The sequence below is a fragment of the Etheostoma cragini genome, chromosome 2 (genome assembly GCF_013103735.1).
Source record: "Etheostoma cragini isolate CJK2018 chromosome 2, CSU_Ecrag_1.0, whole genome shotgun sequence".
Taxonomy (NCBI): Eukaryota; Metazoa; Chordata; class Actinopteri; order Perciformes; family Percidae; genus Etheostoma; species Etheostoma cragini.
The window spans coordinates 29069477-29084097 of NC_048408.1; the positions used below are offsets into that span (position 1 = coordinate 29069477).

The window sequence follows — 14621 nt, forward strand, 5'->3', positions numbered from 1 at the left end:
GGACAAACATCTGCCCGTGCGCTGTCTTGCTTTTTGAGGACCTTTGGCTCATGGGACTCCCATGGACAAACATCTGACGGTGCACTATCTTGCTTTTTGAGGACCTTTGGCTCATCCGACTCCCATGGACAAACATCTGCCCGTGCGCTGTCTTGCTTTTTGAGAGCCTTTGGGGCTTCAGTCTCACACAGACCCACTTCTTCTCTGGAAGTTTTGACTACCCCTGCTTCCTCTGTATCCCATGGACAAATACTTGTGCGAGATGTGTCTTTCTTTACATGACTCTCTGATGTTTTGGGGGTCTGAGGCTTTCCAGATTCTGGTTCGCCACTTTCCCATGGACAAACATCTGCCAGCTTTTCCATTCCTTTTACCACAATCTTGGTTGCTGCAATTGTCTCAGGTAGGTCAGTTTCCCAGGGACATATATTTACTTCTAAAGAATCAAAGAGTCTGGCTGGCAATCATTAAACCAGAACATTGTGTTTGGCGGCCAGACTCCAAAGTGATAATAAAGTAGCTTCTCCCGGGCCAGAGCCTGCAGGTGGATGCTGGGGCAACATGGCAGCAACAGCGGCAGTGATGGGGAATTTGTGCAGCTTAAATAGACGGACAAATTGCGCGGGTGTGTTTGGTGAATGATACAGGGAGTGAGGCACGACACGTGCATGTTCTCAGTGCCCGTGTACTCGTTGTTGGCCGCCTGAACTAGCTCGCAGACATCGTCCCATTTTGGACCCAACTTCTTATGTGCTTCTATATTCCGCTGAGGATTGATCCAACATAGGTTATCATGCATCCCAGTTCAAAATTCCTGGACCTTATCACAGGACCATAGGACATGGAGTAATTGGCATTCCTCTATTTAGGATTATTACAACACGTATGGTACACACTGGTAACTCAAGAACACCTGTTTCAAAGAAACTGATAAGGTTCAGGATGTAAACAATGAAGACCTCCTGAGACACACATGATGATTTGTGTAGGTGAACATACCGATCCTTTCTCTCCTGGTTCTCCTTGTTCGCCCTGTGAGGGAAAACATAGGTCAATAATTGTACATCTGCAGAAAAGTTACTTCCAAAGTTTGACTCTGCAGAGTAAAAGGAAATTAATGTGTTCCTACACTTTTTCCCATCTCACAGTCAGGACGGAATTTTGAGTAAGTATGTTAGTAAATGTATTTACTTATTTTATCTACTGAAGGATTGGTGTTTTATTTTTTAGTGTGTATGTTGTCCCTGTCTTTGCCTGGTGCAGTTTTTAGGAATCTTGCTGTTGTATGTTAAAAACATCTCTGAATGGATGTTTGTCTGGATGTTTTAAGTGGTAACGGGTGTCAGCCCAAGCAGAATTACCCACTCTATGGAGCAATAAGGTTTATGTTATCATATCGTTATCTGAGCTTATTGTATCGTATCATGTTGTATCTTATCTTAAATTATCGTATCTTATCTTATCTTAACGTATCGTATCTGAATGTATTGTATCTTATTGTATTGTATCTGAACGTATCTTATCATATTGTATCTTATCTTATCTTAAATTATCATATATTATCAAATCGTATTGTATCGTATCTTATCATATTTTATCTTAACTTATCGTATGTGAACGTATCGTGTGTGTATTGTATCTTATCTTATCTGATCAAATCGTATTGTATCGTATCTTATCATATTTTATCTATATATATATATATTATATTCGATATCTTAACTTATAGAATATAAACGTATCGTGTGTGTATTGTATCTTATCTTATCTGATTGTATCTTATCTTATCTTATCCTGTCTGATAATATCATATTGTATTGTTTCTTAGTACCAGCCTCTTTTTCACAACTTAATAATTTGATATTGTATTGATACTGTTGTTGTTACAAAAGACATGATTGCTCACAACGACCCGTTTGAGACTTCACTTCACCAGACTTTTTCAGACTTTGCAGAATAGGTTTTACACTAACAAGCTGGTTTGTTTCAGTCAACAGCAGGTGTTTCAGTCGTCAGTCACTCACCAGGTCTCCGGCATCTCCTGGAGTTCCTTCAGCACCTGCACCTCCCTGAAATAAAACAATGCATGACAGATTGTTGGCACTTAATGTTCAACTCACTGTAATCAGAGTTTTAATAGCTAGATGTAATATTACAATTCATGTGACATACCTGGTCTCCCTTTGGACCAGTGAGCCCGACTGCACCCTGAGAAAAAAGTTGAGAATAACAATGATGATCTGAAACTACTTAATATTATTCAAACAAATAAATCCGTAGTTTCTTACTTTTTATGGCCAATTCACATGTTCTAAATATTCAGAAATGAGAGGGCTCACTTGGATTTGATCATTTTGGGCGGCTCACACTTGAAAACGGCCGACGTTTTGTGTCAATATTTGGACTTAAAAATGAATTCTTTAAACCAGCAATAACTGTTTGTTATTTGGCCACTTTGGGGCAATACTAGGCGCCAAGTATCGATCTTTTATTATATATGTGTGGGTCAGTTTAAATATAAAAATTGAAGTAATTTGAACAGAGAAATCTGTCTTTTCAGATAACACAGATGTTGACAAAGTTTCCTTTTGGGGACGTCATTTGAAATTGGGAAAAAAAGAGAAGTTGGAAAAAAAGTTATAAATTGCAATATATCACAGAATATTGCAATATGTTTAAAATCGCAATAATATCGTATCGTGGCCTAAGTATCGTTATGTTGTTCTATCCGGAGGCGTCTGGTTATTCCCACGCTGACTGGTAAGAGCTAATGAGGTTTAACCATGTATCCAAGCTAATTTAAATGGCTCACGTTACTTTATTGCATCAACAGTTAACTTCATTTAATATTTTATGCGGCATTTTCTTTTTCAGGGTCCAAAGTTCCTTCCCGAGACTATTTTGCAGAGCCACCGTCGCTCCACCCGGAGCTTAACACCGCCCAAGACGATTGGTCTAAAGAAAGGTAAACAACCCAGAGCATTTTTTTCTCCTACCCCAAAATATCTGTGGTGTGGCCCTACTATACTCCACAGATATTTTGTGGAGATAGGTCTGGCTCAATGCGAGATTAAGCTTTGCTTCGGATGTTTTTTTCAGTTTTGTGTCTCTCACCCTGTCGCCCTTCTCCCCACGATAACCAGCAGGGCCAGGAAGTCCAGGAAATCCCGGGTCTCCTTTGACTCCCTGTTAAAACACACAAAATAAACAGTTAAATGCACAGACTGTAAACTCAGAATCATAACACAAGAACGACTATGTGAGGCTTAAAAACTCCCATCCCCCTCCCCCTCCTTAACCTGACAACATCCACAGAAAAAATTTAAACATTTCCAGCTTCACATCAGCTGAACAGTGAGGCTGGACAGCCCCCCCCCCCCCTCAATCATCCAACCATCCACCCTCCCTCACATGTTTCTGGGTGCATGTGGTGGTCCTGATTGTGGTGTACAGTGGGCGATGGGTTTCCGGCATTCCTGGGGAACAGAGAGCTCTTTCAAGGCTCCTCAGCTTCTTTTCCTGCCCTGAATCCCCCCCCCCCTGAGCTGCAGAAAATCCCCGTGGACCTTCGGATTTCTGTAACAAGTGGCCATTCATACCTGCTCACCGGAGAATTACAGACTTAACTGCAGGGACAGAAGTTTTATGAAGAGCTGCCGCTCTTATAAAAGCCTAGCACGAGGTTTCAGTTCCCAGATACAAGGTTTATGTTGGTGAATGATCCTCGTGTTGAATAATACGTTCAGGATAGGAGATAGTATTTATGAACATTGATTGCTCACTTTGTATTTCAGAGCCCTGATCTCTTAGTTTGATAGAGACGAGTTACATTGGCAGCTCAGCCCAGAGCTAATCAGAAAGGTTCAGCCGACACTTGGGGCATCATTAAAAAAAAAATTGTTGCGTGAAGCAGAGTGAAATTTGCAACATTTCTTGCAAAAGTCGGGATTTATGAAGAAGTTCCATGCGTTAAAATGTGCCCAGTTTTTCGCAACCTTTTGACCATGCGTGTGATGGTGTGTAACGCTCCAAAGGCTTTGTAGGCTGCGTTTTAGTGACCTCAGATGGTAACACGAAACATCCAAATGGATAAAGGACTCTGGATGCAGAGCGCACAGCCTGCATGCAGAACACCTGCGTCACTTCATTATATATGACTCCAATCCACTACCGGTTCATTGGACTTAATGAACCTATCGGGACAATAAGTAAACAGCCAGTAACCGATGGCCTGTGTATTACAACCATTCAACAGCATGGCAGATTTGGCATTGCTCGAAGATTCAGCAAGAGCACCTGGATCTCAAAGATCATCACTGAATCTGGGTTTTTTCCCCCATTTTTCCATTTCATGATTAGTCATCAATGATCACTGATGGTCATCCATGATTGATTGATATGGAACTTGTTGGGCCAAATATGGGACGGCCTTGGGAGGAGCATGAGGCTTGTGCACGACCGCACAAGGTAACACACGTCCGTATTAATGACAAGAAGAGTCTGTACAGGTGTGCGGCGCATGGTGTTATAATTCAGAATGTCAGGATTTTTGGGCGCACTAAATCTTTCAGAATAGAAATGAGGCCCCTGGACTGTCAATCACGTGGAGATTACCATCTGTGTAATTAGCTTCACCAAATTGTATCTTTCAGCGTTTCTTTTCCCATAAGAGTATTACTTTAATCCTGTTGTTTTCTTCTCAGTTAATTAGCACAAACAAGAGGGAATTTTTTTTAACTAATTAACCCATTATGGAAAGATTTGGCCAGGATGGGGAGGGTTACTTTAAAAAAATGTATTCTGATAAGATGACTTATTACCTGTTAAGAAATGTAATCAGTAACCCAATCCTAGTATCACAATATTAAAGTAGTGTTACTTTATTACAGTTACTTTTGAATTACCTCAATACCAAATACGGGCTGTCTGATGTTGTTCCCATTTTCTGCTTAAAATAAAAAATAACAGCGGCATTTTCATGCAACGTTGAGGTCATAATAGCGAATTGTTAGCCATGTGGACTGAAGACGCACAGGTAGTCGGGAATGGATGTTGCATTGCTCAAACCAGACTTTGACCTGTGACATACAAACACATCCCAAACTTCCTATTCTGGTCTGACCTCGTCCTATTTCTATGCACATCACAACAAACTGTTAATCACAGTGAACACTGTTTGACTGGGAACCGCACTCTATTATCTTTGTTTCCAGCTGGTGTTGCAGGTTCATCTTTCTCCCACTGTAAAAGAAATGTAGCCTAAAAAAAGCTTGGTGAGATGTATCTTTAAGGGGTTAAATGACATGTTATCCCTGATATTAGACGGCCTCGCTCTCTCTCAGGTCTTACCCTGGGTCCTGGTGATCCTGGAGGCCCGTCATGCCCTCTCTCTCCTCTTGAACCCTAAAAGAGAGAGAAAAGAAAAGGTCAAATCCGGATATAAAGCACAAATAGATGCCTAAATCCACAACAGCACAATGCATATAAATATTTTGTTCAGCTTTGCTAAACTGCCCAGACAAGTGGCTGATGAATTTTGTGAAGATATGAATGGTTAATGTTCTTTTCACTCATAAAGACCACGGCAATAACACAATAGGTTTAGAATAGTTTATACATATAGAGGGCGGAGAGCCAAGATGATGTAAGAGAACTGGATGAAGGGTCTGGATGAAAGGATGAGGTTTGAGGGACGAAGATTGAGAGATGACGGGATGAAGGGATGAAGGAAAGTATGTTTTTTTTGTTGTGTGGCATCAAGGTAAAACGCTGCAAAATGTATCACAAAGTAATTTGTGATTTTTAGCTGCTAATGCAGTTCATTACTCCGTTTGTATTTCATGTATTAGAAGATGCGGAAATGTAACAAAACTGCAAATATGCATGATGTAAAACCCTGAACTGTGCAGCAGACTGTACGTGTTCTGGCAGATGTTCGAGAGGGGTAAAGTTGATCCTCCTGCTTACGTCGGTTTTATTTTCAATCTTGGAAATTAATGATAAATGATGTGATTAAATCTGACTCAGCCGTCGCTTTGACCCTTCCGAATTCTTTTTGCATTGTTTTAGAAACCTCCTTCAATTAGACTTTGACCAGGTTTACACTGGCGACAATATGCAGCCGTTTAAAGGAGAATTCCCATCGATTTCTACATGTAGCTCTGTTTTTTTTAAATGTGGAGTGCCGTCAGTAACGAGACCAATGAAAACAATCGGTGCTGTCTACACCGTGTTAAGCACCCAACAGGCTTGAATAGGGCAAGTTTTAAACGTGTTTTTAGCCTCTAAGCATGCTCAAAATGTCATTACCAGTGCCTAGCCAAGTACAGTGATCCATTCCTACGGAACACAGTGAATTTGACTGCAGTGGCTGTGACAGAAGCGCAAAAAAGTCACTTCTACAGCAGTCAGATTCACTGTGTTCACTTAGAAGGAATCGCTTCACATGGCTAGGCAATGGTAATGACATTTTAAGAGGCTAAAAACATGTTTAAAGTGAAGATGCAGCTGACTCACTGGTCCTCCTCTGGGTCCAACCGGTCCCACCTCTCCTTGCTCGCCACGCTCGCCCTGGAAACAAATAACACAAATAATTGTCAGTGGCGTCGGCTTCTGTCTTGTACTTCAAGAAAACGCTTTGTTGATTGTTATATATGAATTGAGGACATTTCTCAGTTCTTAAAAATACCTCAAACCGGTTAACTGGTGGGTGTTTCTCAAGTAGTTTACTGTGCTTTTACAAACTAGCTTCGAGGCTCTTATTTTGAAATTAAATGAACTTTATTGTAACACAAAAGATGTGTTTGAACTTGCTTTAAACTTACTTGTTTCCCTGGAGACCCCATCACTCCTACAACACCTGGATCACCTGGGTTACCCTGGTGACAAAAAGAATAAAACAGTGCAGTGTATTTTATTTTGAAATCTACAATCTGGGCATCAGCTGCAGTAATAACAGTAGTAGTGGAAATATCCGTTATTTATAGTGTTACTGAATAAAATTGTAATCATACCACTGGACCACTGAATCCTTTATGGCCGTAAGCGCCTGGCAAACCCTGTGTGAAGAAAATGATATCAAACACCACCAAATCTCACGCTATTAATAATGAATCAGAGGAGCTTTGGAGGTCCCACTTACAGGAAGTCCTTGTGGGCCAGCATCACCTGGAGCCCCACTTTTCCCTGCAAGACCCTAAAAAAACACAGAAACCAACTGTCAGCAAGTTCTGTTTCTCGTCTTTAGATTCAGACTGAGGACTTTCTATCCACAAGCATACTTCACAATCCAAACTGGTTTTGCAGCTAAAAATCACGTTCCCGCACTGTGAATGTAAAATAAAAATAGATATGGTAGTATGGTTACCCTTGATCCTGGCAGACCGGGTATTCCCTCACGGCCATCTGGACCAGCAAGGCCCTGTAGACCAGATACGTGACAGGTATTACATAGATAATTACACAAATATGTCTCTCTTTAAATGAAGGAACCACTTTGAAAAGTATACGGCTTTCAAATAAAAGTAAGATGTGTTGGCTGAATAGACGACATTCATATTGTTGCATTATGACAGATTGAGAGGTATAACGCAGCAGGACAGTAGTAAGGTTGGAAGAGGGATCTATTTATTGATTAATTGATAAGATGAAGCAGTGCTCACAGGCTCTCCCTTTGGCCCTGGCACTCCTCGGATTCCAGATGGACCCGGCTCCCCCTTTAAATAAAACAGAAACAAGTTGAATTGATAACACAAGAAAACATTAGATGGAGAGACAAAAGGACCAGTGACATTAAAAACGTGTATCTTCATTAAGTCTGTTGATTTATTTCCAGGATTTTAAAGGTCCCATAACATGGTGCTCTTTGGATGCTTTTATATAGATCTTAGTGGTCCCTAATACTGTATCTGAAGTCTCTTTTATATAGACCTTAGTGGTCCCTAATACTGTATCTGAAGTCTCTTTTATATAGACCTTAGTGGTCCCCTAATACGGTTTACACCTATCACCATTTCTAACCTCCAACATAGGCAGGCTGGGAAATATATTAATGTTAAAACACAACTCATAAAGCGAAGTGTTTGTGCCTTTAAGACAGGGACCTTTAAGACAGGGACCTTTAAGACAGGGACCTTTAAGACAGGGACCTTTAAGACAGAAAAACTGGTACACAAATCATAAGATTTCAGATGCTAAATTGTGTCACTGTTGTTATTTTTGGTCAGGTTTGTGTATCTGAGAGATCTTACCTGCACTCCCGCTGGCCCAAGCTCCCCTATGGCACCTCTTTGACCCGAATCACCCTAAAAAAAAAAGCTGTATTATCAGTATTTATAGTAGCAGTAGTAGTATAACAAGAAGGCGGTCAACAGAGGTGAGACAAAGATGCAGACTTACTGGATGTCCCTGGATTCCCTGAGGACCTCCATCACCAGGTTTCCCACGAGGTCCCTGTTTGTGGAGACGTGAAATCAATGTAGTAAGTAAAATTTAAGTCAATTTAAAAAAATGTCAACGTATTTAAATCATCAAAGGTACTTGGGACAGCACTTCAACACACTCAAAAATAGAAGTACCCTTGTACCTAAAGGGTACTTGTTGCAGGAGAGGTACCCTTTAGAAAGACACTGGTGTGCCCTTCTCTTTTATTTTGTACCCTCAGATTAGTCAAAAAGTACATTTCAGGCCTTTAAAAAAAATACTGTACTCTGAACATATTACAAAAGTAAGTACAGAAAAGTTCTTGTCTCGTACCTCCATTTTTGAGTGTGTACTGATACTTTTTCAATTTGACATGATGTCCATGTGGCAAAAAAGTATGAATTGGACTGCTGTCATGAGTAACTTTATATACTATCATCCACATTAAGGATCCCTTTCTATGTGAGTTGAGCAAGTGAAGTCTCATTTTTAATAACGTATTTAATTTAAATTATGTAAAAATGTAGTCAAGTACGTCAGTACACACACTCAACCTCAATCCAAAAGAGTATGTGTACATGTTTTTTTTTTCATTTCAGGGCCGATGCATTACATTGTTATAGTAACCTGTTAATATTTCCTTAGGTTTTAATGTGCTCTGACTTTTATTTTGTGACTGCATTGTTGCATCCTTCTAATGAGCTTTTATTTTGAAATATCGTTGTTGAACGTTTGGCAGGTCGGTCATCATGCTGATTGGATAATTGATATTCAGCCATTTTGTGGAGTGTGTGTATGCATATATCTGTGTTTTTATGTACTCTGTAAAATCTCTCGTGGGTTGTTTAAAAACAACAAGCATTTCTTTAATTTTTATTTAACAGCCCGATGAGGCTCGTCTGCAGCGTGTTTTAACTCTTACCCTGTCACCTTTGGAGCCAATTATTCCTTGGAGGCCTCTTGGTCCACCTGGGCCCTAAAATTACTCAGCGGACAGAGGAGAAGAGACAGAAATATCCCATGTTAACATGTTTGACTCGCTCGAAGCGTGTCCATAAAGAACCTTTATTGTGACAGCGAGTTGAGAGAGAATGGTGAAATATTTTACTGGTAGTCCTTGAGATCCAACTTCACCCAGGGGTCCTTGTTCGCCCTCCTCTCCCTGCAAGAAAACCCAGAGTTTTGTCATCCTGTTACATCTAGAAATATTTTTAATATTGTTTTTGTCTTCTTCAGCGTTCATTCATTATTCAAAAGCTGCAGAGAAAACACAGACTTAGCTGACAAGAAACTGTCAAGATTGTAAAAGATTTGACTCTAGATGCATTTTTTAAACGTCTGCATCATCTTCCTTGAGAAAAAATAATGTCTTTGCATGTTATCTGTTGCAGGAATAGATACAGCGGCTGCACAGTGTGAGAGGAAAAGGATGTTACCTTGTGTCCTTGTCTTCCAGGCTCACCGGATTCACCTTTAACTCCTTTGTGGCCCTGCAGACAGACAGGTAGGAACATTTACGGTTACATGTATATGAATCTATAAAATGCATTTAGCAAAGCAGGCGAGAGCAAATCGAGACAAAACGACAGCAGTATCAGTAACGTTTTACTCACTTTCATGCCGGGTAGACCAGGATGTCCATTGAGACCAGCAGGGCAGGCATTGGGACACTGAAAAACACAACAGCCTATTTGAGGTCATGGAAGAGCCCTGCCACCAGGGGGCTCCACTGTCCAGTGACATCCCCCCCCCCCCCCCCCCCCCCCCCCCCCCCCCCCCCCAAAAAAAAAGCTAGCAGTAAGAGCAAATTAACACATGTGTTTGTTTTGCCTCTTTAAAACAAATCAATGGTAATTTTGAAAAAAAATTCTAAAAGTAGTGATGGTGAGATGAAGCCTCATGAAGCGTTGAAGCTTTCCTTCAAAATGGTTCCAAAATAGTTCATTTCTCGAGGCTTCATGTGCTCACTACACCACACAATCCCACCGGTTGGTCCGAGGGAGTGAAACAGGCAGATATACTACGGAGAATATTCAGTTAAAGCAGATCGGGGATGCTGTTTTTCCCTCCTTGTTCTCCGTGAAGTTTGCTGGAAGCTACATTCTGTAGAGTTTGATGTGGAGTGAGCACAAAAGCCTTTTAAATGCTACATTGCTTGTACGAGGAAATAACTGGAGCAACAGGCAAACCAGCTTTTAAAATGACATCTTTTCTTTTTTTAAATAAGTGCTGTGCATGTGTTGGGTCCAATTCATGACGATGTGCATAAAGAGTGTGGATTGGAAACTTGTTAAAAGTGTTAAAAATGCCGTAAGTGAGACTCATAAAACTAACTTTCTGTCATATTTGCTAAAACTGACCCTATGTTCGAGTAGAACTACACGAAGCAGGTAACAAAAATAAAATACAAATCTGGCTCTTCTGGCACCACCTACAGCCTGTGGTGTGATTTTCCTCCTCCAATCAGGACCAGGAGCGGGGGGGGGGGGGGGGGGGGGGGGGGGGGGGGGGGGGGGGGGGGGGGGGGGGGGGGGGGGGGGTGTAACTTGCAGGGTCAATCACTGCTCATGCACATGCATGTATTTAAATTCTTTGGCTAAATCCTGGATCTTCCCAATCCTACCTATAGCACCTTTAAATTGATCAATGGAGTATGGTGTGGTGGTGATAGAGTCCCCCTCGCAGACCCATTAGCCAGGCTAGTCCGTCAGCCATAGTGTAAATGAATCTACTTCGGGATCAAACTTACCAGGTCCTCGCCTTGGTACACGCCTGGAGGACCCTAGAAGAAAGACACAATTTATGTAAAGCCTAAATGACCTTTTCTTCTCCATTCCAACATTTGCATTGATGCATCTAACGGTTCTCATGGAGAGCTGCCCCTGCCACCATGAAAGTAGAATAACAACACTTATGTTACCAAAGCTGTGATAGTTACCCGTGGCCCGGCAACACCAGGAAGACCCACTTGACCCCTCTTGCCTCTCGCTCCCTGTGAGAGATTAAAGAGTCTATATTAATATGGACAATAACCTTAAATCATGATGCAGCATCAGCAGCTACCATTATCAACAAGGTCATCTGTGGTCACAGAATTATGCAGAATTTTGTGCAGATTTTCAGCCAATTTTCCGCAGATTTTAAACAAATTTAAAAAAAATAAAATTCATAAATCTCGACCCCAGGCAGAAAAACTGTATCTTTGTTTTTTTTGCTGAAGTGCTCAGGACATCTAGAAACAGATTTATTGCCAAAGTTTGTTTACTTGAATATATATATATATATAGAAATAAAGATGACAAACTTTACAGGATTAAGATGATAAGTGTACTCACTGGTGGTCCAACTTTGCCCAGTTCCCCCGGCAACCCGTCAGTACCAGGAAGACCCTGTTAACACACAGCCCAAAAACTCTGTTGTTGCAATAAAGCCTCTGACGCAGTAGCAAATGCATCCTTTGTACCTACACATATTATATTTTCTTTTCAGATTCAGACATTTTTAAATCTCAATAAACCATTTCTTTACAGTCAGATCCAACAAACACTCACCAAACAATAGTTACATTTATTTAAAAAAATTAAAAAAATTAAAAACGCTAAAGATGCCGGATGAAACGTGTTGTAAGAGGTCCAGTTTGACATCTAGAAGAAACTTTATGTTTTGTGACCTTTTCAAAAAATCTTCATAACCAGAGATGTACCCAGGATTTTTATTAACCCTTGCTCCCAGGTCCACATTTTTTTTTAAATTATCTTTTCTATTGCTTTTTTGACATGTTTGAGATGCTTTTTTATCACTTTTTGATGTTTTTTTCAACATTTTCTTCATTTTTGTAACACTACCATCAGTATACTGTACACATCTTCCAGCTCGCTTTTCTGGAAATACACTGTTCCTGTTTTTATTTTGCTTGTTTGTTTGTTTTGTTTGTTTTGTTTTTGGTTTTATTTGTTTTGTTATTACTACTTACACTTTTATGTTCCCTGTATCTGTCTTTTATTGTCTGTAAAGCGTCCTTGAGTGTTAGAAAGGCGCTGTTAAATAAAATGTATTATTATTATTATTATTATTACATCACTAACACCAATATATCACCATTATTTTTACACTATTTTATTTTTTTCCGAATTCGTGGTCAGGAAATCTCATTTATGTGAATTTTTATGTTTTATGGGGGGAAATAAAACACCCAAAATTCAATAAAGTAGTGAACTGATCCTTCATTCAACTTGCAAGAAGTGTTATATAAAACCAGCCGTGTAATAGTTGGACAACTTGGATAAAAGAATCTCAAATTTCTGATGGAGAAACATTTAAAAACAGGAGGGTTAAGCATGTAATGCTTGTCCACAGGGCTGTGGTTAAGACCACCTTTGTCGAGTCCAAGACGAGTGTGAGACCAGGACTAGTCGAGTCCGAGTCAAGACCGAGTCCAAAGAGGTTCGAGTCCAAGACTAGATCGAGTCCAAAGAGGTTCGAGTCCAAGACAAGACCAAGTCCAAAAAGGTTTGAGTCCAAGACAAGACCAAGTCCAAAAAGGTTTGAGTCCAAGACAAGACCAAGTCCAAAAAGGTTTGAGTACAAGACAAGACTGAGTCCAAAGAGGTTCGAGTCCAAGACAAGACCGAGTCCAAAAAGGTTTGATTCCCAGACAAGACCGAGTCCAAAGAGGTTCGAGTCCAAGACAAGACTGAGTCCAAAGAGGTTTGAGTACAAGACAAGACCGAGTCCAAAAAGGTTTGAGTACAAGACAAGACTGAGTCCAAAAAGGTTTGAGTACAAGACAAGACCGAGTCCAAAGAGGTTTGAGTACAAGACAAGACCGAGTCCAAAGAGGTTTGTGTCCAAGACAAGACCGAGTCCAAAGAGGTTTGAGTCCAAGACAAGACCGAGTCCAAAGAGGTTTGAGTCCAAGACAAGACCGAGTCCAAAGAGGTTTGAGTCCAAGACAAGACTGATTCCAAAGAGGTTTGAGTCCAAGACAAGACCGAGTCCAAAGAGGTTTGAGTCCAATTCAAGACCGAGTCCAAAGAGGTTTGAGTCCAAGTCAAGACCGAGTCCAAAGAGGTTTGAGTCCAAGACAAGACCGGGTCCGAAGAGGTTCAAGTCCAAGACAAGACCGAGTCCAAAGAGGTTTGAGTCCGTGTTAAGACCGAGTCCAGGACAGAATAAAGGTCTCATGCATGACAGTATCAAGACAATCATTTTGGGTTTCACTTTCCCTCCAATATTATTATCAACATAATAAAGACACCTGGACTCGGTCCAGACATAAAGCCTTGTTGGGCAAGACCAGCGGCCGAGTCCGAGACAAGCCCGAGACCCTAGAAAAATGGTCCCGAGTCCGGTACTACAGCCCTGGTTTATACAGTATGTCTGCAGACTTATTGGTGAGATCCTTTATTTTAGATGCACCCCCTTGTTAGGAAACATGTACGGAAGAGGATAAGGGCCAGATGTGAAGAACGTATCTGAGTTCTTAGTGTAATCATTTACAAAATCCCAAATTTAAAACAAAGCCACATTTTATTCCAATTTTTCTTCTTCTTGACATTTGCCCATTTCTTCATGCATCGCCCTTGCAATCTGCTGCGTTGAGCAGACACAGACAGACCTCAGAGCCCATGGCTGGAGCTCATATTGTTTTAGGAGAGCAGGAATGGAAGTGGGGAGCAGCAGAATGTGGGTCAAGGGTTGCAGGTCTTTACATGTACAATAGGGGCTTTAACGGTGCAGGGGGGGGGTTCACACAAATGGTTAGCAGACTTTTAAAACATTTAAAAAAGAGTCAAATGCAGCTAACCTCTACGAACAGGGCCATCTCTGTTTCAGCGGACTGACTCTGTGTCTGCAGAGAAGCACAAAACATAATGTGGTTCAGGTATTTTGGAAAATCGGAGAACATAGATTCTTGTTCTGCTCCTTGTTGATGCAGAATAACCTCCATGTTTTGGAGTTTTCTGCTACTAAACCAGGCGGCAACGTGCAGGTCTGATAAGTTTGGACTTACTATACTATGACTTTGATAAGTTGATGAGTTAAACAAGTTGACGCTGAAGCTCCTTAAAGCTGCGTTCTCTCTAACGTCCAGCAGGGGGCGACTCCAACGGCTCCTAAGAGAAGCCCAGAATGCACCTGAACACACCTCCCTGTAAGACCAGCACGCCCAGAATGCACCTGAACACACCTCCCTGTAA

The 14621-nt window shown here is 41.0% G+C and overlaps 1 protein-coding gene across 2 annotated transcripts in view; it reads right to left on the reverse strand.

Moving 5' to 3' along the window:
* The window catches only part of col9a1a (collagen, type IX, alpha 1a), a 25325-nt gene that overhangs the window by 4251 nt on the left and 6453 nt on the right, over positions 1–14621 (reverse strand). For both annotated transcript variants that reach the window (XM_034900907.1, XM_034900916.1), the window contains exons 8-27: positions 11757–11810; positions 11360–11413; positions 11171–11203; positions 10035–10091; positions 9858–9911; positions 9530–9583; positions 9344–9397; positions 8398–8451; positions 8250–8303; positions 7662–7715; positions 7367–7420; positions 7142–7195; positions 7014–7058; positions 6825–6878; positions 6517–6570; positions 5350–5403; positions 3115–3186; positions 2173–2208; positions 2025–2069; positions 1000–1032 (exon numbers count right to left, since the gene is read on the reverse strand). In XM_034900907.1, the coding sequence (XP_034756798.1) occupies positions 1000–1032; positions 2025–2069; positions 2173–2208; positions 3115–3186; positions 5350–5403; positions 6517–6570; positions 6825–6878; positions 7014–7058; positions 7142–7195; positions 7367–7420; positions 7662–7715; positions 8250–8303; positions 8398–8451; positions 9344–9397; positions 9530–9583; positions 9858–9911; positions 10035–10091; positions 11171–11203; positions 11360–11413; positions 11757–11810 (1023 nt within the window). The remainder of the gene's footprint in view (positions 1–999; positions 1033–2024; positions 2070–2172; positions 2209–3114; positions 3187–5349; positions 5404–6516; positions 6571–6824; positions 6879–7013; positions 7059–7141; positions 7196–7366; positions 7421–7661; positions 7716–8249; positions 8304–8397; positions 8452–9343; positions 9398–9529; positions 9584–9857; positions 9912–10034; positions 10092–11170; positions 11204–11359; positions 11414–11756; positions 11811–14621) is intronic.